The 22,037-nt window shown below is 33.0% G+C and overlaps 3 protein-coding genes across 7 annotated transcripts; 1 reads left to right on the forward strand and 2 right to left on the reverse strand.

The window, feature by feature from the left end:
* Positions 1 to 770: 770 nt before the first annotated feature.
* LOC105164054 (2-C-methyl-D-erythritol 2,4-cyclodiphosphate synthase, chloroplastic) lies at positions 771 to 3,732 on the reverse strand. Its single transcript, XM_011082604.3, has 3 exons — positions 3,242 to 3,732; positions 2,403 to 2,533; positions 771 to 1,248 (listed from the first exon to the last, which is right to left on the reverse strand). Exons 1-3 carry the CDS (start codon positions 3,570 to 3,572, stop codon positions 1,012 to 1,014), a joined length of 699 nt encoding a protein of 232 aa, XP_011080906.1. The 5' UTR covers positions 3,573 to 3,732; the 3' UTR covers positions 771 to 1,011.
* A 5,456-nt stretch (positions 3,733 to 9,188) lies between these two features.
* Positions 9,189 to 15,441, forward strand: LOC105164053 (D111/G-patch domain-containing protein). The gene is made up of 11 exons (XM_011082603.3): positions 9,189 to 9,413; positions 9,948 to 10,032; positions 10,178 to 10,254; positions 10,343 to 10,370; positions 10,468 to 10,561; positions 10,659 to 10,725; positions 10,971 to 11,061; positions 13,263 to 13,423; positions 14,018 to 14,242; positions 14,318 to 14,431; positions 15,099 to 15,441. The coding sequence occupies exons 1-11, from the start codon at positions 9,336 to 9,338 to the stop codon at positions 15,159 to 15,161; spliced, it is 1,083 nt and encodes a 360-aa protein (XP_011080905.1). The 5' UTR covers positions 9,189 to 9,335; the 3' UTR covers positions 15,162 to 15,441.
* A 1,282-nt stretch (positions 15,442 to 16,723) lies between these two features.
* SPO11-2 (sporulation 11-2) lies at positions 16,724 to 19,331 on the reverse strand. Of its 5 annotated transcripts, none has more exons than XM_088881055.1 (11): positions 19,177 to 19,331; positions 19,009 to 19,092; positions 18,742 to 18,871; positions 18,507 to 18,644; positions 18,172 to 18,260; positions 17,798 to 17,926; positions 17,606 to 17,700; positions 17,458 to 17,520; positions 17,308 to 17,384; positions 17,104 to 17,234; positions 16,724 to 17,026 (listed from the first exon to the last, which is right to left on the reverse strand). In XM_088881055.1, exons 1-11 carry the CDS (start codon positions 19,252 to 19,254, stop codon positions 16,892 to 16,894), a joined length of 1,149 nt encoding a protein of 382 aa, XP_088737181.1. In that variant the 5' UTR covers positions 19,255 to 19,331; the 3' UTR covers positions 16,724 to 16,891. The 5 variants fall into 5 exon arrangements, with proteins under 5 accessions (XP_088737181.1, XP_088737180.1, XP_088737183.1 ...); XM_088881054.1 differs by having other exon boundaries at positions 18,136 to 18,260; XM_088881057.1 differs by lacking the exon at positions 18,507 to 18,644.
* Between the last annotated feature and the right edge of the window lie 2,706 nt (positions 19,332 to 22,037).

Here is a 22,037-nt window from a genome sequence, read left to right on the forward strand (position 1 = left end):
TAGATCCTTCCTCACATAATTCTTTGCAATTTTCGTTTTAATTTTAATTACCTTCCTAACCTCAAGCCTATGTAGTTCAGTTGAATTTTTTTCTCAAATTTTGTTGCATCTTTTATTTAAATTGATATACGTACGTCATGTATATAATTAATTTTTTAAATAAAATAAATAAAATTTTGCACATATAATGTGTATATCTTAAATGAAATAAAAAAAATAGAATAGAATTTGGAGATAGAAAATTCAATTCATATATAGTGGCCCGTAGAAAAAATGCAAAATAAAGAATTTGAATTGCAAACATGCTAAGAAATGCAGCAAACAATCCCGGAAAACTTGAATATCTTTAGTTTGAGAAGGGAAAGAAAAAATAGGATTTTCTTTGACTGAAACATTTGATTCTTACGTATTTAAAAGAAGAAAAACGTGAATCACAGACCAAATCATGACTATTATTACACTGGAACAAATGAAGAATAAAGACCAGGTGGAATGGTTGTTAGAGTTGCTCTAGAATTTAGAATAGCCCTTTGTTTAACACAAGACATATTTCTACTATTTCTTGGAGGAAAACAGATTTAGAAAATACTTGTATGTTTCCTTATTTCATTACAGATTATATCACTGCTTAGATACTTCAACTATGGATAGATTTTTCTTGGCATTTACATAGGTTGTTACAGATAGTATAACATAAAGTGGAAATATCAACTGCATTGACTGTCATACAGCCATAAAATCCAACTCCTCAACAACAACACAGAAAGAGATGAATAAAGGAAACCCTGCTCAAAAGACATCCAGAGTTTTAAACAGACCCAATCATCCCTTTACAAGGATGTTGTCATTCAATTTTCAAGGTACACGAGGTGAATGTTTGTTTGGATGAAAGTATCGTGTGCGTATACTAGGTCATCAATTGTAAGATCTAAGAATTAGGTGATGCAATCTCTTGTATGATGCTATAGTGATACAGATACAACTATTACACTTCAACCAAGGAAAACACCGCTATTCCTTCCTCATAAGGAGAACAACTGTGTGTGCAGCTATACTCCTATTTTCCCCAAGACTGTCAACCTTCTCATGAGTTTTTGCTTTGAGGTTCACAACAGACAGATCGGCACCAAGTAGCTTGCACAAATTGGATCTGATAGCCTCCTTATGCGGGCTGACCTTTGGTCTTTGAAGGATCAATGTAGCATCTAAATTTCCAAGTTCATAACCCGCCTCATGCATTAGCCTAACCTGATGTGACCAAATTACTAAAATTTACTCAACTGCAGAACACAGCTCCAATCAAGAATCATAGAGTTTAAGTGCAAACACCAAAATATCAGCAAGCATCCAATATACAGATAAGTACTCAGATATTGGCTTCTCACAGAAAATTAATTTTAAAATAATCAAATGTTAAAAGAAAAAGTTTTACATAATCTATTGGTTCTTCGGGTCTATATCCTTCCATGTGAAAACCAAGAAGGGCAAAAATTACAGGCAAGAGTACTTTATTTGCGGCAGAAGTGTATAACAGAAAAATAACCAATGGCCCATGTCACACAAATTTTATATTCTACTTCTCCTCCTCTCAGACTAAGTACTTGGCTGTGTGACAAGTAGGAATCAATTTACAGAACAACATATTTTATTTCATATACGAACAGTACAAAATTCAGGGACAAAAACACTTTGCTCATTCTGCTATGCCCGTACCGTGGTTAACTTACATGTTAGCGCCCAACATTCCTTATCTATCCTCCAGAATTGCATACTATAGCCCCCTTTATGATATTAAGTTCTTCCACCAAATTAGACAAAAAATTAAGGAGACACGTATACAAGAGAGAGTTCCATTAGAACAAAAAAGCATCCTAAAATGTCTATTTAAGAGTGTTTTAGAGCGAGAATACAAAATCATCAGAGATTTAAACGGCTTCATCTATAATATTAATTGATTGCATTGTATTCCCTATTGCATTGAAGTTGGTAATTCCCGCTCTAAAATGCTCTTAAGAAGTGTTAAAGTAAGTTTAATTCATCCAAGCTAGGTTTTATTCATGATGCAACACATGGTCATCACGTGCAATGACCATCACACAAATAGATGAGACATTAATGGCGCATGTGCTGAAGGACCTTACGACACTGTTTCCCACGTAGGTCTTGCTATTTTAACCACCTTACTCTTTTCTCCTTTTAAAAGAACAGATTCAAAATTTCTGTAGCAAAACCGAAAAATCCGTACAGGTTATAGGAAATAAATCTTTGTCTGCATTCTAACATATGCAAAATCTGCAACCCGATGAAACTAAACAAAGGAAATATCAGTAGACTTCAAAAGTAAATCAAGTAGGATATCCAAGGATCATATATAACATAAAAGAAATCAGAGGAACACTCACTGCTTCCTTGATGAAAACAGAAGATGCTGCGCCTTTCCATTTTGGATCTGTGTCTGGAAAGATCTGCCCAATATCTGGAAGCCCCAGTGCCCCCAATATTGCGTCAACCACACAGTGTAGCAAGACATCACCTGGAAGAAGAGAGCCCTATCTTCCTTAACGACAAAACTTTAACCAGCTATCAATTATGTGTTTATTAAAGAAAATGAGAACTGTAACTAAAAATTTGACATTCGCTACAGCAAATTAAATGCTGAAATTAAAATTCTGCAATATTACTTATGTAAAGAGTACTATTTAAATTGAGTTTCGATGAGTCAAGTAAATTAACTTGATCTTTTAGTCAAATATGATTAGTTCAGCATCAAATAGCAAGAAACAGCTACTTGTATAATTTAGATCAATCGTTGACGCAGAATGTAGTATTACACTGTTCATAGCACCATTACATTCCAAGGAACTGATAACAAACACTTGCACATACAAATTACTGTAATTATACTGTATATAAATAGAATATCCCAATATCAAAAAGACAAAAGCCCACCTTTGCCAGAACCACATTGGATATTAATAGCAGTAGTTGACTAGATTCAACTGCAAAATTAGGTTACCTCACAGAACACAATGAATCTTTCAGAAAGAAAAGCCTAGCACAAACTCATCAACTTCACTTCAGCCAAGAAGGAACAAAAATGAAAAAGCAGGAACGAAGATTCAAGTTGAATTCCTTTTGTTTAACGAAAACAGTGATAACGAAAATCAGAGACTGTAAAGCATGAAACAACATCAATAACTACAGTTCCAATATAAAGGCGTAATATATATACAATAATTACCATCAGAGTGAGCTTCGCAGCCTCGATCATGAGGAATATTAATACCACCGATGATGAGAGGGTACCCCGGCTCCAGCCGGTGCAAATCGAAGCCGTGGCCAACCCGAAACGGCAAAACCTTAGCAGGAGCAACGGCTTCCTGCTGCGGCTTGGCTTCGACGGCGCTGGAGGCTGCAGCTACCTGTGCTGGCAATCTCGCTGTTATGCTTAAAGAAGGAAGCGCGTGCCGCGTGACGCATGCGGCGGGGAGGTGGAGGGGGAATTGTTTGGAGAGGCTCCTTTGGGGTAACGGAGTTGTTGCGCAGTAAATTGAAGAAGTCGCCATTGCCATTCTGACCACCTCTGCTTGTAGTTGTATGGAGGCGCGTGTGGTTCTGTTTGATGGCTATCGCATCGATAAATCGTGGTGAGGATCTCTGAAGCTCGTGCTCCACGGGGTTTACTTCATTATTTCTCGGCAAGTCTTGGAATATGCTATAGCCAAGGAACGGTTTGGTGCGGGAAATTATAATTTTAGTCGAGCAAGCGCGGGGTGATAATTTATTTTTTTCGTACAATTATTTAGATAATTTCATTGTATATTTCTTTTTAAAAAAAGTACATTTATAATAAAAATAATTGAAATTTATTAAAATAACTAAAAGAAATGCATGTGATATCAATGCACATTATTTAATTTAATTGTGTGTTATTTTTTTTTTGTCTTTTAGCAAATTTCAATTATTTTTTTCCAAATATGTTGATGCATGCAAAAAGGGCATAGATAAAATAGTTCATAGACTTGAGCTACCCTGTAGGCAAAATCCTTTGCAAGCTTGAAGATAGGAACCTACAAAAAGAAATATTAATATTTCAACGATCAAGTTAATTTATTAAATTTAAAACGATAGCATTAAAAAGAAAAGGGGGAATTTATTAAAAAAATACAAAAAAAAATTAATAAAGTAGAGTGAAAATGAAAGTGTTAGAAAAGTAAGTGGCACCGCGATTATGCCATAATTTTTTATTTAAAAAAAAAATTCCTTATGTCAGACCGCAGTGACATTGTTTTCTAAAAAAAAAAAAAATTTTAATTTTTTTTAAAAAAAATATTATTTTATTTTACAACGAATTGCTGTTAATTTTTCGTTAAAATTTCGGCACTATTATGGCGAGTTGTCAACCATCAAATATACCGTTCGACTCATCTTGATGAGACGAACAGTTCCCTACAAACAATTTCAAGTTTTATCAATCGTAAATAATGAATTTTTAGCACGAGCACCGCACCTTTCGGCCGTCGATTCGCCGCCACCGGAGCGACCCACGATCACAAACCATCGCCACTGGACTCGCCTCGACCTAACAGTTCTAACGAGACCAACCTAGTTCAATTTTATTAAATATTTGTTAAGATATGAAAATTTGAAGTTTTTCCGTCGAAAATTAGTGCTGAAGCTGTTTGCTGTCATTTCTCCACCGTGAGGACCATAGCCGTTCGAATCCTATCGTCCAGACGATTCCAACAAGACCAATCTTGCTCAATTTCATCAAGTATTTGTTTGTCTAATTAAAATACATATGTTTTAAATATAATTTTATTAAATTCTATTTATTAATTAATAATACTATTTATAATAATTAATTAATTAATAATTAATAATTAAAAATGATTAATAATTACATTTATAATTAATTAATAATACTATTTATAAAAATAATTAATTAATAATTAATAATACTATTTAGACCAATCTTGCTCAATTTCATCAAGTATTTGTTGAAATTTAAAAATTTGAAGATTTTTCCACCAAAAATTCGCTGAAACTGTTTGTCAAATTCATTTTCTTTTTTTTTGTTTGTTCAATTAAAATATATATATTTTAAAATATTTATAATTTTATTAAATTCTATTTAATTAATTAATAATAATATTTATAATTAATTAAATAATTAATAATACTATTTATAATTAATTGAATAGAATTTAATAAAATTATAACTATTTAAAAAATTGAACAAACAAATACTTGATGAAATTGAGCAAGATTAGTCTTGTTGGAATCGTCTGGACGACAGGATTCGAACGGCTATGGTTTTAATCTGTGATTCGTCCTCATGGTGGAAAAGTGACAGCAAACAGATTCAGCGCGAATTTTCGGCGGAAAAACTTCAAATTTTCATATCTTAACAAATATTTAATAAAATTGAACTAGGTTAGTCTCGTTAGAACCATTAGGTCGAGACGAGTCCAGTGGTGGTGGTTCGTGATCGTGGGTCGCTCCGGTGGCGGCGAATCGACGGCCGAAAGGTGCGGTGTTCGTGCTAAAAATTCATTATTTACGATTGATAAAACTTGAAATTGTTTGTGGGGAAATGTTCATCTCATCAAGATGAGTCGAACGGTATATTTGATGGTTGACAACTCGCCATAATAGTGCTGAAATTTTAACGAGAATTTGACAGCAATTCGTCGTAAAATAAAATATTTTTTTTTAAAAAAAAAAAATTGTCACCGCGGTTTTCAAAGCCGGTGACACATTAAAAAAAAAAATTTTTTAAAAAACAATGTCACCGCGGTCACAGACCGCGGTGACATAAGGAATTTATTTTTTTCAATAAAAAATTGTGGCACCACGGTGCCACTTACTTTTCTAACACTTTCATTTTTACTCTACTTTATTAATTTTTTTTTGCATTTTTTTAATAAATTTCCCAAAAGAAAAGATACGAAAATAAGATATCAAGCTACGTCAAAAGAATGAGGAAAATAGATGTATATGGCATATATTGCTGGTGTATGTTCAGGAAAAAAAAAAACATCCCCTCTCTTGAGTGGGCCAAACCTATTTTTTCGCTCGCAGTTCTCGAGTAAGGGAGGAGTTTCGTTTCCCAACGAGTCGGGAAGACAATTGCTAATGAATATATTGTTGGAATGGGTGACCAAAAGCCAATTAGACTGACTGTTTGCTATTCACCAATCTTTATCAAATAATATTAAATTTATGAATATGGTAAGAATTTATTAAGATGGGTGTGTTTCATAGTATTTACCACTGATATTGAATGAGGTTTCAATATCACAACGAAAGGCTCACAGACCGAAAGGTGAAACCCGGGGAGTTGGGTTGCGCATAGGTTTGGCAACTATGAAACCAACTCTTACGGGTCGGTTTAAAACGTTCCAAATTGAAGACCTCGAGACAGGGTATCGAGGGTCTTATAGAGATTTGCACTAAATACTGCAGCCGTGTTTCGTCGGTAGAAGACATAGGTTGTGTGTGCAATTTTAGTAGGTTAGTTGGTAAGGTAGTTGATTGAGTGAACTAACTCGCGGGGATCATCATATTTAAGCTCTTAAGACTTGATCGGTATGATTGAGATTCCCGGTTCCAATAGTACGAGATTAGTCTTTAGATTTAAAAAATCATGATAGTCATGTGCATATGGTATCTTGAATATGACGAACGGTGGCTGAAAGAATCGACGGGACTTGGCAAGAATGCAATAGAAGCATAAAAAATAAGCATATTTAAATTCTAAATTGAAAGAAACTAGTCCCTTAATCCTGACCATTCGACACTCAACAAGCACAAAACAAGCTTGAAATAAAAACAAGTGGCTATTGCAATAAAGAGTGACGAAAATATAATCACGAAATTTTTACCTTTTCGATTTGAAGACTTTCATCAAGCTTTTCTCCTCCAACTGTGCACTCACGCAAAGACCAATAAGATCTCCTCTACGTCGAACACACACTACAGCACAAGGTGGTCTACACCAAACCTTGCTAGAGGTGAAGTGTATGTAGTATAAGAGACTTGATTATATTATTAACTTAGTATATCAAACTTAAGAAGACTTTGCTCTAACTTGAAACTAATTCAAGAAGAACAAGAATAGAGAGAAAAGAGAGGGAGAATGAGAGGTAAGGATGATAAGTTGCGAAAGGAGTGTTGTCTTTGTATCATATACAAATAACATATATACAAGCCTATAGGATGATAACGTTCACGCCATATTTCACCTAATTTCTAGTGCCATGGACTGTTGTTAAACGACCACCCATGGTAACAGGTTATTTTCGATTATGGAATAATTGAAAATAATTAATTAAATTAGGTTTGAAGCCTAAATGTTCACCCCATATTTTACCTAGTTTCTAGTGCCATACACCGTTGCTAGACAGCCACCCATGATAACGGTCTATTTTCGATTATGATTATGGGATAATCGAAAATAATTAATTAAATTAGATTTAATTAATTATGTTGGTCACACACACCAAGTCTAGCTAAGAGTGAACTTAAAAAATCACAAACCAACCACTATAATGGGATGGAAGTAATTTGTAATTAATTCAGAAGAGTCGGATTAATTTAATTGGATTAAATAATCTTTGGAGAGATTAAATAATTGGATCATTTATCTAGACCAAATACATTGGATGTATGACTAGAAGTTTAAATTAAACAAATTAATTAGAATTTTAAGTTAGCCATTAAATTAATTGGATTGATTTTATTGGGCTTGTCCGGTTTATAAGTTGAATTTATAAATTAAAAGAGAGTTAAGGGTTTGGATCCTTTAATTGGATTACAGGATATTTTAATGTTGAGCTTATATATTAAACTAGGTTTGATTTAAAGTCTATTAGACGTGGACTTGATTTAATTTTAATTAATCAAACCCAATCCATTAAAATGTAAGCCCAAGCTTTGTTTTGGCTGCACACACACCACACACGAATTCTCTATTGTTCACACTCCCAAAAACTCTCTCAAGATCTTAGAGATTGAAAAAGAGACAAATGAACAAACGTTAATCAATAACATTATTGATTCCTTATACTTTTGTGGAGGTTTTGCTAGCACGAAATCTTCATATCCTTCGATGATGATGTGATATTCTTTGGAGGATCTCCAAATTGAGATTTTATTGTGGACAGATCCAGAAATCAAAACGGAGAGGAATCAACGCTTGTAGCCGAACAAGAAAGACGACGAGGGGTAAATTCCATTTACTTTTATGCTTTTTGTTTTTCTTGTAAGTTTCTATGGCTTTTTTTTTTTTTTTTACACCGAACGCCCGTGAAAAGATCAAAAGTACACCCCTTTATCGGGATTTAATTGTTTGCTTGAATTATAATTTTTCACTTTTTCGTGCTTCCGTCACGCTTCCTGGGCCAATCCACTCCCTTCAAATGCCTAATCAAAATCCTAGTGTTGGTTGAAGAGGTTCGAGTGAGTCAACCTCGCTAAGGAATCTCAACTATATATTTTTACTGATCTTGTCAAAATATTTATAAATAATATATTTTTAATTAATAATTTACCGTTGTCCTTAAATAATTGGGTAAACAAAATAGTAGATATGTATATAAATTTCAAAAATAAGCTTTGAGCTGAAACTGAAATCAAGCAACAGGAGCATGAACGTCTATATAACCATAAGAATACAAGATCATAACAATAACCTGTGTCTTTTCAATAATTTAAAAGGAAAAATGCAAGCAATTCCTTTGTGATATCGTAAATGAGCAAATTATCCCCTTATAAAAATAAATAGCGATTTACCTTCTTCTATTTTTTAAAATAGAACAATTTATCCTCTTATGATTTTTAAAATAAAGCAATTTACCTCCTTATACATGGAGGTAAATTGCTTTATTTTAAAAAGTACAGGGGTGTAAATTGCTATATTTTTTTATAGGGGAGGTAATGTACTCATTTTCAATATCACATGGGGATAAATTTCTATTCACCCATAATTTAAATAATGAATTAATTTTCTATTAGCAAACAAAAAATATTATTATTATTTTTTTTCATATTCTATCCATTAATTATAATTATTTTCAACGCCCAAAGCTAAATCGAGCGGTTATCAATCCAAGGGTAACTGAGATCTCGGCCGTCTATTCAATCCCTCGCGTATACGCGCAGATTCTAGGTTTTTAAACTGCCTGCTGCTGCTGCCCAAAAGCTCTTGCGCCCCACTCTCTCTCTCTTTCTCCCACCCTCTACCTGAAATCTCTTAGCTACAGAGATTGAAGGATTAGAGAGAGAGAGAGAGAGAGAGAGTGAGAGTGAAAGAAGGATTAAGTTATACAATTATGGCGGCGCCCGAAGTTCCTCTCCGCTACGTCGGAATTGATCGAAGTTCAGCCGCCTTCCGCCTTATGAAACAAATGGTAATTGCTTTACTGCTCCTGGATCATTCATTGCTTTCTTATATGCATGTGATTATGCATTTGAATTGATGTGAATTTACTCTGAGTACATGTATGCTCGAGCGATTCGTGATAGCTTCGGATCAGAAAATTAGGAGGCAGTATCGAATATTATGAAAATCAAACTAAAATGAATATAGCATGTCAATTTCTGCCTCCAAACTCCGTCCGTTTGAGGCATAAGTTTGGTTATAAGGATTTTTTTAGATTCTACGCCAACAACGTTGTTTCGCGCGTGGTACAATTCTTAACATAAGCTGGCTTGATTTGTTTGCGCAGCATTTATGCTCCATTCTTCTTTCATTTCAATACTTACGTTTTACTTTTCCCTTTTTAGTCTCTGTTAAAAGAGTGACTTATGTTATATTCTGTATGGTCTTTCATAGCTTTGTGAAAGCAATTCGTTTTTGTGAAGACCAGAACTGCACATGAAGTTCTATTTATTTGGTTTGAGTTTTAATGACTGTACGTTTGCTGGATAAAATGTTTGATCAGGGATGGGAAGAAGGAGAAGGGCTTGGTAAGGAAAAGCAAGGTATCAAAGGATATGTCAGGGTGAAGAACAAGCAGGATACTTTAGGTTGCCTTCTTATTTCCCTTCTCATGTAGTTTTAGCAATGTAGAATTCTATTTGATTTATCTCAGATTTCCATCTTTTCAATTTAATAATGGATGATTTTGATTGAACGGATATTATTAACCATTACTTTGTTTCATGCATATAGGTATAGGCACAGAGAAGCCAAATGCATGGGCGTTTGACACCACTCAATTTGATAGTATCCTCAAGAAACTGAAAGTGGTAAATTGCATATTTTCCTGTTTTAAGTTATATATGCTCTGCACCGTTTTTTTCCCAATTCTCATTATATATTGGATAATTTTGGCAGCAAGCTGTTGAAATCAACAAGGATGAAGGTACATTCACGTAAAAAATGAATTTTTTGACTTGGTTTTTCTGTCCAAATAATGGTTAGTTGATTATTTGGCTTTTGGTTCTCACTGTGCGTAACAGACGATGAAAAAGATGAGAAAAAAGCCGCTGCCAAGCCCAGCCCTGCCAAGGAAAATCAAGATACAGCTGTGAAGTTTACTCGACCACAGGGAAGGTCAGTATATTATGAGCATTGTTTCTTTCATTTTCCTACAGATATAAGCGACTCTTTTCAATGGAAGGGTGTCTCAGTTTTGATATTATATGTCCAGGTATAAGAAAAGAGAGAAGGGAAAGCTTGTACATGCATATTCTTCTCAGGATCTTGAAGGAATCCTTGTAAGTGTCATTCGATTCTGTACTTCCACTGCATCCAAAATTCCTTACTTTTTGCCCATTCAGATAGGATTGTGACATATTCGAACTTTTGAAATATTTCTTTTATTTTGATCTCCAATAAATATTTGGAAAATTTTGCTGTCATTGATGTACAAAATATTGGTGGAGGCAATTTTTGGTCTCTTAGATTAATCTAGAATATTTTCTGATTAACTTTGATGCACTTTATGGGATGTTTTCACTAGGTAAACAGGGCTAAGTCGCCTGAGATTGATCATGCTCAGGAAGTCTCAGAGGAAGCAAATTTAATTGAAATCCATCTTCCTGATATGGAAGGTAACTTTTGATCCATATAGTTGAGCTGAAAAGTTGAAACCCATGCAGTTTCGCTCTAATGGATAATGTCCTATGCAACATTGCACTCATATAATGGATTTATCCCATATATACTTTCTAATTAATACCTCCTTCATGTGCCTGGCTTCTATTTGGGTTGCGATTAATAGAAGTTCTTAAACATCTGAAAACGGCTGTTATTTTTTTGCTGAAAGTACTTATTTTTCGTGAAGCCTTTTAGCACTATTTTATATTGCTATATGCACCTTCAACAAATGCAGTAATAACGGGACATTTTCTTATGCTTTTTAGTACTATAACTGTAGGACAAAAGTTGCTGCCTATTGAGAATTAAGCTAATGAAATGCACATGCTAGTATTAGATTCTGTTACTTTTTTGTAACCTTTGTGATATGATTGTCCTTTCCTCAATTGCCAATGTAAATGCTTAACTTTTCTTATATTCTTAAACAATAAAGTAAACTCAAACTGAATCTAAATGAGAGAATAAATAACATGGATTTAATTTCTTCTGCCGAATCATGCGGTGCTCAGATTTACTTTATCACCAATTCTCCTGCCCTGCCATTCTTAGGCATAATCCAGTATGAGCCATCCCCGGTTTGATCCGTCATCCGGAGAACTCTTAAGTCCTAATATTGGATTGGAAGTCAAAGTGAGCTTGAAACTTGCTTGAGCATAAACAGTAATTAAGCGTGACTTCGAGTTAATATTGCTTAAACCATCTCTTCCTTGCAACTTTTAAATGGAATTATGATGGTTCTCAAGCTCTGTCAAATGATTGGTGAAGAGTTATATCAAAATAAACATTTCCAGCCTACTTACAAACTATATGAACTAGGCTTTGTTTGAGTATTCTTGTTTGTGATCTATGGTTTGGACCATTTTCTGTGTTACATGCTGACAATGTAATTTCCTCTTGAAATGGTTCATTTTTTCTGGAATCTTTTGGGCTCATGTGATTTGGATTAGGGCTGTCAATGGGTGGGGTGAGGTCCTACCCAGGCCCAGACCCAATGCATGTTATTGGCACTAAAAAAATATATATTGGGTCTGGGGTGGTCTCTACCGATTAATATTCATGGGTCTCTATACCCAAGTTGGACCCTAAAAAAATGTTTCTATTTTCTATCCCAATTCAATTGGATTATTATGAATTAATCTATTTAAATTCAAGGGAACAAATTTAAAAAACTTAAGACATCGGAAAATTATTTATCGTGTAATTCTTTAACCATGTACAATATTTGATCAATAAATAATTGAATGATTTGTTATATAAAATATATTAATTATGCTAGGTATGTTTTTCAACATGTTGGTAAGCAATAATATTTGATTGAAATGATAAAATTGGAGTTTAAGTTTTGTACTTTAAAATTGATTTCTGTTAAATATGTTGACTTAATATTGTCATACTAGAATATCTGTAAATGATATAATAAATTATATCTTCTTTCAAAAAGTTCAATCAGTAAGTGATACTGATGTTGGTTGTTAGTAACTTAGATATATCAGCATTGATACTGAGTTCACCATGAATATTTGGATTTTGGTCTATCAGTCGGTAAATGAAAAATAAAAAGTTAAAAAAATATAGATAAATCTAATGTGTATATTGAATAAATAATTCGTGCTAGTTAAAAAACACAACCTTTTGTTTTGAGAATAATTTATTTTGATGCCCAAATACATTATTCGCTTCATTTTGTTAGTTTTTTTTGGTATAATATGTATCTAACATATTTTATGTATTTTGATTAAATTTATATTTTTTAGTCTTTTTTATTAATGTGTTGAGTAAAAAGGTCAAACATCATCTACACTAAAAAAAGAAAAGAAATGGTAAGAAAGAGAAATGGGTTTGGGTCTCGCCCAACCATAACTTAGGGTTTAATACAACAATTTTGGGTCTAGAGACCCATTGGGTCTTGAGGAGGGTAGGGTAGGGCAGGGTCTGGGTATAAATTAATTTATCAGGTCTTGTTTTGGTATGGGTTTGGGTAGGGCAAAACCTATCCATTGGCACCCACCTCTAATTTGGATTCTATTTGCACCAGATTTTTTTTTCTTTTAGTTGTCCTTGCTTTACAATCTTCACTATGTTTCCTTTTTGGGTAAGTTCTTCACAGTGTTTCCTCTGCTATAGTTTTACTAAATTAAAATTTATCATGTGACAGAGGAAGTTCAAGATGTTCCACCAGAGTGGTGGGGATACAAACTTGGGTTTGTCACTGGAGGTTTGCTTGGTGCGGAATCTCGAAGAAAGAAGTCCCTCTTGACTAATGAAAGAACTACATTCAATGAGGAGGATCAGGAGAATCTATACAAACTTGTTCAGGTGTGGTTTCCTGTTTCTCAATTCCTGGATACTCTTATTTTGTTATTTAATAGTTCTAGCATCCAGTCTTTCTTTATGGGGTCAACTTCCTGGAGCATTATTATTTATAGGGACTTGATGTTGCCCATAGGTGTGAGTCGTGACCATAATGTTCCATCTCCATTTGTTTGGCTGGAATGAATTTTAGTCTAGGAATATCATTGCCTATCAATTATCATTCTATTGTTTGTTTTGTTATAAGTTCCTGCATTTTGGTAATGGAAGTCAACCCTGCCAAAGTAGGAATTGAGTCCATAGATAAGGACTTAAGTGTTGTATGTGCTAAGGATTTAAGTTAGACATGGGTATCTTGTCAGATCAGACATGGGTATGTCGTTGCTAGTTCAAATGTGGTTGAGTAACTTGATAATATGAGCTTTTAGCTGCACAAGAGATTATGTAAATTGGATTAGTGCTTGACCAAGTTATGTGGACAAAATCTTGTGTGACATTTAAGAAAGTTGAAACGACAGAATGCTTTTAGTGTCATTTTGTCATGAGATAGAGTAGCATGTGCAAGCAGGGGGGGATAAATATTGGGATCTGCATTTTCAGGACAAGGCCACATCTGGAAAACAAGGGCTTGGTATCAAGGACCGTCCAAAGAAAGTTGCAGGCTGCTACTTTGAAGGGAAAAAGACCACTTTTGGTGATAGTGACGGCGAGGATTCTTTTGATTCACGTTCTTCAGTAAAAAGAAAATATGATGACACCTCAGATATGGATAAAGGTGGAGAGAAGCCAAAACTTAAGAAGTTGTGTAGGCAGCTTCTACGGCAGGTGTTGTTTCTGACATTTCTAAGCTAATTTTGACACTATTCTACTTGCAATTCACTGAGTTGCTTCTTGCTACAGGCACCTGGGGAGTCATTAAAGCTGAAGCAGCTCAAAGAACTTGTTGATGAACTCTCACCTTCTACATTCTTCAACTTTTCTCCCAAAGAGGCACTTACTTTTTTGAAGCATAAGGTATAGCAAATAATCACTTGGATATTAGTTTTTGGACATTAAATTTTATGGATAATTACACTCCCCTCCCCTGAGGTTTAATGTATTTACATGTAGATCTCTTGCTGTTTGGAAAATTACATCTAGCACTTATGAGGTTTGCTTCCATCTAAAAATAAGTCCATTCGTTAGTTAAAATTCACTAAATTTGTTGATATTAACAAAATAATTGAATGAAAATTTTTATTTACTCTCGATTGATTTTTTACCGACTTAACGTAGGTCAGATAATTTTTTTTTCAGACTAAATTATTTTTATAATGGTGAAGATATACTTCTTCACATGTATTAACACATGAACACGATGAGCGTAATTTAGTCACAAAAAAATTTATTTGACCTGCAATAAGTCAGTCATAAGATAATTGAGAGTATATAGATGTATTTTTTATTTTTTATTAATATCAGCAATTTTGGTGTGTTGACTACTGGAGGGAATTTTGTTAGACGAAAACAAATCTCAGGGGTGCTAGATATAATTTTCAAACTACAGGGGATCTATATGTAATTACACTAAACTTTAGAGGAGGGAAGTGTAATTATCCTTAAATATTAATATAGTTTGCACTACTCTTCTAAATTTTTGGAGTCTCGCAAGTAAGAATGACTGTTGGATTTTCCTGCACAGCTTGAGAACAGTGACAGGTTTTCAGTGAAGGGGAAGAAAGTCTCCCTCGTGGAAAGAAGCTGATGAAAATTATCCTGCTACTTGACCTTCCTGTAACGATTTTGTACATTGCCATTGAGAGTAGATTATAGAAACATTGTTTCAGTTATCAGATAGCAATAGTATTTGTCGTTAAAGTTGGTTTGTCAGGTTTCTTTTGGGTGGTTAGGGAGGAAGGTCTTTTGTTCTCTTAATTATATTATATTGTCGGGATCATTGATGTGGTAAATTACAGATTAACCTTCGAGGTTTTTTGTAATTGCAAAAGCCTCATTAGATCAAATTACATTTATATTCTTTGGAAGATTGGTCTGTTTTACATAGGGATGACAAACGAGTTGTATCCAGTCACTATACTTATGAGGCATGTTTAGATCGAAACTTGGTCTTAGTTTTGGGATGGATTTTATGTTTATCGACCCAGTAGGCCCTGGGGCAGTTTTTGGGTTTTGTTCTTAAGCTTTCAAATAATACTTCTGTACAATTTAGAAAATAAAGCACAAGTGATAAGTACGCAGAAGGCATTGATAATAAAATTTATTAATTCTTAGTTTTTCCAAACAAATGTGTTAATTAATGGGATGAATTTTAAGACTAACTAAACTTGAGTGGCTTGATTGGGGTCTAGGGGAACTAAACCAGTTGCAATTCCTAATTTTTAAGGAAAAATATTATTTTAATTCGCTAAGTATGCCTAATTAGGTCCAGTAACTTACAAAATTATTTACTTTTAATCCTCTGGCAGATTTTCGGATAATTTTACCCCTATGTAACTTTTGAAATGCAGTTTTAGTTCATATGCACTCATAGGAGTAAAATTGTTTAAAAATCTGCCAAAGGACTAAAAATAAATAATTTCATAAGTTATTGCACCTAAAAAAAATGAATATAATTATCAAACTAAAATTAAAATTAAGCATACTTAGCGGATTAAAATAATATTTTTTTTTCTAATTTTTATTACGTTTTCGACCAAAATTGGTGCAAATTTTGGGTCTTGTGTTGGTGGGAAGTTTTTGTTAAATTCATGTAATAAACCTCTACATATAATAATAGATTGTTCAATTCGCGTACCAACACCTCGAGTCGAGGGAATATTGACATGCAGTGACTTACTGTTTAATACACCCCACTGAATATATTTAATATGCAGGGGCCTGTTGATCTAGACATACGGTAATTGTTGAGGGGCATGTTGATCTATACACTTAATTACCAAATTTCTAAACATATCCCTCTCCACACCTCACATTGAGGGCACATTTATACTTTGATCTAAAGTGGAATTATATATTTTTACGCTATTGTTTTTAAAATAATAAGTAAAAACTAGAAAGAATTTTGAAAAAAGTTCTCATTGAGGAAACCGAGGCTTTATATATATATATATATATAGAATGAGTTAAGAGTAATAAATTTAGAGAAGAAGAGAATCTATATGTCAGTGTGTATTCAGTAACAACAGGATTTTTAGTAATCGAACTTATCTTGAGTTGATATAAAATAAAGAACTTGCAACAGAAAAAAAAAAAATAAATTACATAATATATTATCCATGTATATATATGTCCAAGACCCCCGTAGCATAAGAAAGAGATGATGCTTGGCATTTTATATGCAGCATCTACTTCAATGTTCATGTTATATCATGAAGAAAATAATTTTCCGTACCTTAATACTGGGGTGAAAGAGAGCAACGAGTACGGGCATTTTCCAAAAGAAACGTTTCAACGAGAAACTAGCTAGCCACAAAGTTAAATGTAATTGGCTTGTACAATTTTCTTTCCTATGTACATAGCCAAGAAATCGAATCCATGGAAGTAAAGAGCTTCAATTTCTGCTCTATAACCAGTTTGAATCATGGCAGCCAGCTCTTCCTTGTAGTTATCCTATAACAAAGTATATCCTTTACCCAGAACAAGGTGACAAAAGAGAAGCAATAATAGTTATTAGTGAGCATGTTTACCTGTAAGATCTCTGAGGAAGCCAAGCTTTTTCCAATTTGATGATCTCTTGGCTTCAGTGGAATCAAAGAGTCCTCAGGTATGAGTTCCTCAATGTCATCCTTGCGCAATCCCAGCCACTTGACATTGCAAGCTGTGTTAAAGAAAACAGGTCTGTTTTATTATTGAAACTACCATGCTGAGGTAAAGAGAGCAGAAGAAAGCACCATATCGGTATGCTTCCAGGCCCATTGCTATACTTCCAAACTTGAAGGTGCATAATATTGCCAATCCAGCAGGGTTCCTTCATAACCCAGTACAGAGTCAAGATCCTGTTTCCTACAAGTACTGTTGTAGAGATAAATACTCATTCTTACCAGTCAACGAGCCCTAGAATCGGCATTCCAGGAAACTCACGACTCATGCGATGAAGGAGAAACCTGTTTGGCATTTCAGAACCTCATGTCGCTGTAATTGTATAAGAATATAAACTGTCACTTTGATGCCTTAAACCTTCAAAAGTACCTGGTGCCAATATCTGGATATCCTTTGGCTGTGATGAGAATACAGGGAATTTGATTGAATGCACGATCCTCAGCTAGCCTTTGGAATATAGCATGCTGTAGGATACTGGTCTTTCAATAGGTTGATGCAACAGAAGAAGCAAATTCCCTTTTTATGCTATCAAGGAAATTAATGTGAACACGAATTTAATACCTTCTCCACCACAATGATATATCTAGCATCACTCTTCATGACCAAATTTTCTAGCAAACTTAGGTCCCCAGAGATAGAATAGCCAGAAGATCCACAAGTGGAACAGTCAAAAACCTCTTGCTGCGGTTCCTTCTCAACATATTACGTGAGCAGACAATTAGGAGCAACATTCATTATTTGCTGATACTTGGATCAGAGGCTCAAAATCAAACCTAGTTGCATTAATGTACTTCAAGGTATACCATGCAGCACAATGCTCATTGATTTTCTTGACTCTAAATCTTGCTGTCCACAATTTTCATATATTTTCAACTCAACAATCGAATGAAAGCACATACCACATTTAGACCATACAATGAAATTTTAGTACATGCCTGCAGCAAGAGGCGGCCAGCAACTGCTCCTCTGCTCGATGCCACGATGCCAAGGCTATATCTACTGCACCTAATCAATGCTACCAAGTCTTTCTTGCATAGAAAGAATGTTAAAAACAAATTCAGAAGGTTTAATTGTAGATAAAAGGATGAAAACTAAGCAATACTGATCAAAGTATTCGTGCTAGAATATGATACAACTACTAAACAGAGGTAATGCAATTAACGTTTCTACTCTATCAATTATTTTTGCAAGCTTTATGAATTTACCATTGCTAGGAAACAATATAGTCAACTGCTAGAAAATATTTTGTAAAAATAGAGACAGTGTTAACCTTGGATACTCCGATTGACCTGCGATTGAGAAGTAAAATATTTTGGCGAATCACATAGCAATTTGTAAAATAATTCCCTCTGAGTTACTTTCTTTTCTTGAACCAGAATCTGATAACACATTTCCATCACCTTCCAAACTTCGAAGACAGGGAAAAGTTTAAATTTGCCCAGGAACAAGTCAATGACTATGATAATTAGCTCGATATTCGATAAGAAATTGAGGCAATTCAATACCTCTGATAAATGAACTGGCAGTGTTCTCATTCATCAAAGACTTTGTACAAAACGAATGTGAAAGAAAAATCCTCGAGCTTTCAGTTAGTAATCCTCGACTGACTCTGCTATTGCTCACTTTTCTGCTAATCTGTTCATAGATTTAGAATAAGACCTAAAACTATAATAATTGAAAATTTTGGCGTTTTCCCCTCGCTTTCTGATTAACATTATGAGTCCAGAAAACACGAATTTATAAAAAAAAATCCCTAAGAAATTCTAACAAACCAGAGGCAGATCTGATATTGCTGGATCCGTAGAATAAAGATGTTTCAGAAAATTAAGGATTGCAACTTCAATCCGAGCTCGAACCTGAAATTAACCAAAAACACGGAAAAACCAAATTACAAATTACTGTTACACAAACTTATTGGCATATAAATGAAAGAAACAAACCTCGCAAGGCGGAAGGATATCTGCGTGACAAAGGTGTTGATCCGAAAAGAAAATGGAGCTCTTCAACAGATCTCCCATTTTCTCCAGACGTAGAAAAATAAAATAACAGGTTAATATTCTCGGCGGGCTACTGAAACTTTTTCAAATGAATATTATATATATATAATATATATATATATATATATAAAAGTAAATTGCAATCTAGCTACATGTATATGTAGAAAATAGGCAAACAAGTCTCCTTATAAAAAATAAAATAGCAATTTATTTTTATATATTTTTTAAACTATAACAATTTATCCCTATATTTTAAAAAAAATAGTATTTTACCCCCTATCTAAAAAATTAAATTATTTTATTTTTTAAAATACAAGAGGTAATATATACATAGATGAAATCTTTGTTGGGCTGTTTTACGGGCCTCTTTCGTGAAATATGGGCTTGGCTTTTTTGAAACATGAGCCTTTCATCGTATTTTTCCCTTCACTTAAGTGGTCAATTGGTCCGGTTTTAAATCTAAATATCTATAATCTATACTAATGTAAAAAGAAAAAATATTTTAAATTCATAAACGGTGAGTTGCAATACTACTCTACCTAATTTTATTTTTTCGATAATACCCTTATATTGATTTTTTTTCCTTTTTCATTTGTTTATTTATTTTTTTTGTTGAAATGTGATGTATTGATTTGTATATATAATTTTTATTTATAATATATTTTAAAATATAAAAAAATATTTATTATATGTATGTAAATATAACGTGCCGTAACGGCTAGTTAATTAATAAAAAAAAGACTTCAATGGGTTTAATGTTTGGATAGAGCTCGATTTGAGTACTTGTAAGCTTCTTAAAATATATATCGAAATATATAAAGTGTTTTAATTTCATTTATAAACTCTTAACCACGAAAATTCATAAAACAAAACAATAAATTAAAAATAAAATTTAGTGTTTTATAAGTAATAAAAATACCTTATATAATGTTTGTAATAAATTTTACCACGCAATAAATTAAATCTCAATAGCTCGCAAAACAGGGAAGTAGTACCAGAAGAGGGAAAAAACGTTCATAGGTTGTAGCAATTTATTAATGATGTTTTAGTCAAATAGTTAAGATTGAAATCCAATGAACAGGTTTGAATTTCATCAGATATATGGGTATTTATCTTACTTTATATAAATTTATTATTTATATTATAATTCTTTATTATATTGGTGTCTTGTGAAATTTATATATAATTTATTAAATTATTCATATAATATGATTACCATTTCTATAAATAAAAAAAAAAAAAGAAAAGTTCATAGTGACTGTCCAATCATTTTCTTAAAAGAGTGAAGAGAGAGATAATGAAAAGGATATGGTGACATTATTTCAAAATATAAAGCCTACCAAGAGAAAATGGGAACAGTGACGTCTCGGGGATTCATATAATACTAAATCAATTGACATGCATACATACATCGACCGTCGCTTGTTTTAGCTGAAAAGTTTGAATAAAAGCAGCCAATTGGGTGTGGAAGGTTTTCCTAAAAGGCCAAACAAGAGAGAGACGCAACATTACATTCCTCACGCCCGATGCCCTCAATTTTCTTACTTTTTCGTAGCGTGTTCCCCCTATTCTATACATGTCTGCATCCTACACATATACTACGCGTTTATATGTATACGTGTTTATTCTATACGTCTGCGTATACACGTCTCCAAATGTGTGTATAATTGTATATTGTGCATGTTTTATTAATACTACCAATTGAAGTACACTTGACATGCGTATATAATTTAAATCTTGAGTAGCTATACTTTTTTTTTTTTTTCTGAGATATAGTATAAAATTATATATTTGGTCCTATAATTTTTAGGTCGTTAGTACTTTTGATCCTGTAACTTACTCTATTTAATTTACACATTCAGTCATTTTTTTATAAATTTAGTCCTGAACATATAACATTTGGTACTTTTTTTTTTTTGACAAATTTAGTATTTTGTTGATAATTTTGGTTCCCTTCATATGGTAATAGATCTCATTTTTTGTCGTGTAAGTATGTGTCACTAGGAACAAAATTGTCAATACACGACTAAATTTGTCAAAAAATGACCAAATGTGAAATGTTTAGAACTAAATTCGTCAAAAAATGACTAAATGTGTAAATAAAATAAGTTACAGGATCAAAAGTGCTAAAACTTAAAGTTACAGGACCAAAAGTATAATTTTATGTATGTATATCTAATGTGGTTTGAAAAATTACATTCTAGTATCATTGATAATTGTTTTTGTCTAACAAATACATCTTTTCGTTAGTCAAAATTTTTATTGAATTTTTTTTCTTAATATCAATAAATTTGATGATTTTTTTGGCAAACGGATGAATTTATTTGTTAGATAGAAACAAACGACAGAAATACTAAATGTAATTTCTCGAATTATAAGGAATTTATGTGTAATTATATTAAATTTCAGGAAAGAGCAATTTAATTATCCCTTTACTTTGTTATTGTATTTAACTCAATAAAGAATAAGAAAGATAAAATTAATAAAATAAAATTAATTTTAAATGTGCATGTGAATAGCAAATTATCGATTAAATTAATTCATAAAAAGTATATAATTGTGGAAGCAAAAAAATATAGTTAAGGATATAATTATAGGAGTCTCCCTGTTAATTAAATAATATAATAAAAGGTCATACGTGTACGAAGAATTATATGTATGTATACGAGTGTATCTACGTATAAATATTCGTGTTCTACGAATACGTACGAGTGTAAGTACGTAGAAGAAGATTTTATACCACGTTAAACTCATTTTAAAATAACTTATCATTTTTAGATTTTCTTTTTCCACAAGATATTATC

This window comes from Sesamum indicum, linkage group LG6, assembly GCF_026168435.1.
Source record: "Sesamum indicum cultivar Baizhima isolate 11 linkage group LG6, ASM2616843v1, whole genome shotgun sequence".
NCBI lineage: Eukaryota > Viridiplantae > Streptophyta > Magnoliopsida > Lamiales > Pedaliaceae > Sesamum > Sesamum indicum.

Excerpts from the sequence above, each read along its gene's own strand:
- LOC105164053 (XM_011082603.3), top strand. The coding sequence starts at position 9,336 with ATGGCGGCGCCCGAAGTTCCTCTCCGCTACGTCGGAATTGATCGAAGT. Across the intron at positions 10,371-10,467 it reads TGAAATCAACAAGGATGAAG|ACGATGAAAAAGATGAGAAA; the intron begins GTACATTCACGT and ends TGTGCGTAACAG. Across the intron at positions 13,424-14,017 it reads ATCTATACAAACTTGTTCAG|GACAAGGCCACATCTGGAAA; the intron begins GTGTGGTTTCCT and ends CTGCATTTTCAG.
- LOC105164054 (XM_011082604.3), bottom strand. The coding sequence starts at position 3,572 with ATGGCAATGGCGACTTCTTCAATTTACTGCGCAACAACTCCGTTACCC. Across the intron at positions 2,534-3,241 it reads CTGCGAAGCTCACTCTGATG|GTGATGTCTTGCTACACTGT; the intron begins GTAATTATTGTA and ends CTCTTCTTCCAG. Across the intron at positions 1,249-2,402 it reads CTGTTTTCATCAAGGAAGCA|GTTAGGCTAATGCATGAGGC; the intron begins GTGAGTGTTCCT and ends TGGTCACATCAG.
- SPO11-2 (XM_088881054.1), bottom strand. The coding sequence starts at position 19,254 with ATGGGAGATCTGTTGAAGAGCTCCATTTTCTTTTCGGATCAACACCTT. Across the intron at positions 17,701-17,797 it reads ATATCATTGTGGTGGAGAAG|CATGCTATATTCCAAAGGCT; the intron begins GTATTAAATTCG and ends AGTATCCTACAG. Across the intron at positions 17,385-17,457 it reads ATTCTAGGGCTCGTTGACTG|GAACCCTGCTGGATTGGCAA; the intron begins GTAAGAATGAGT and ends TGGGTTATGAAG.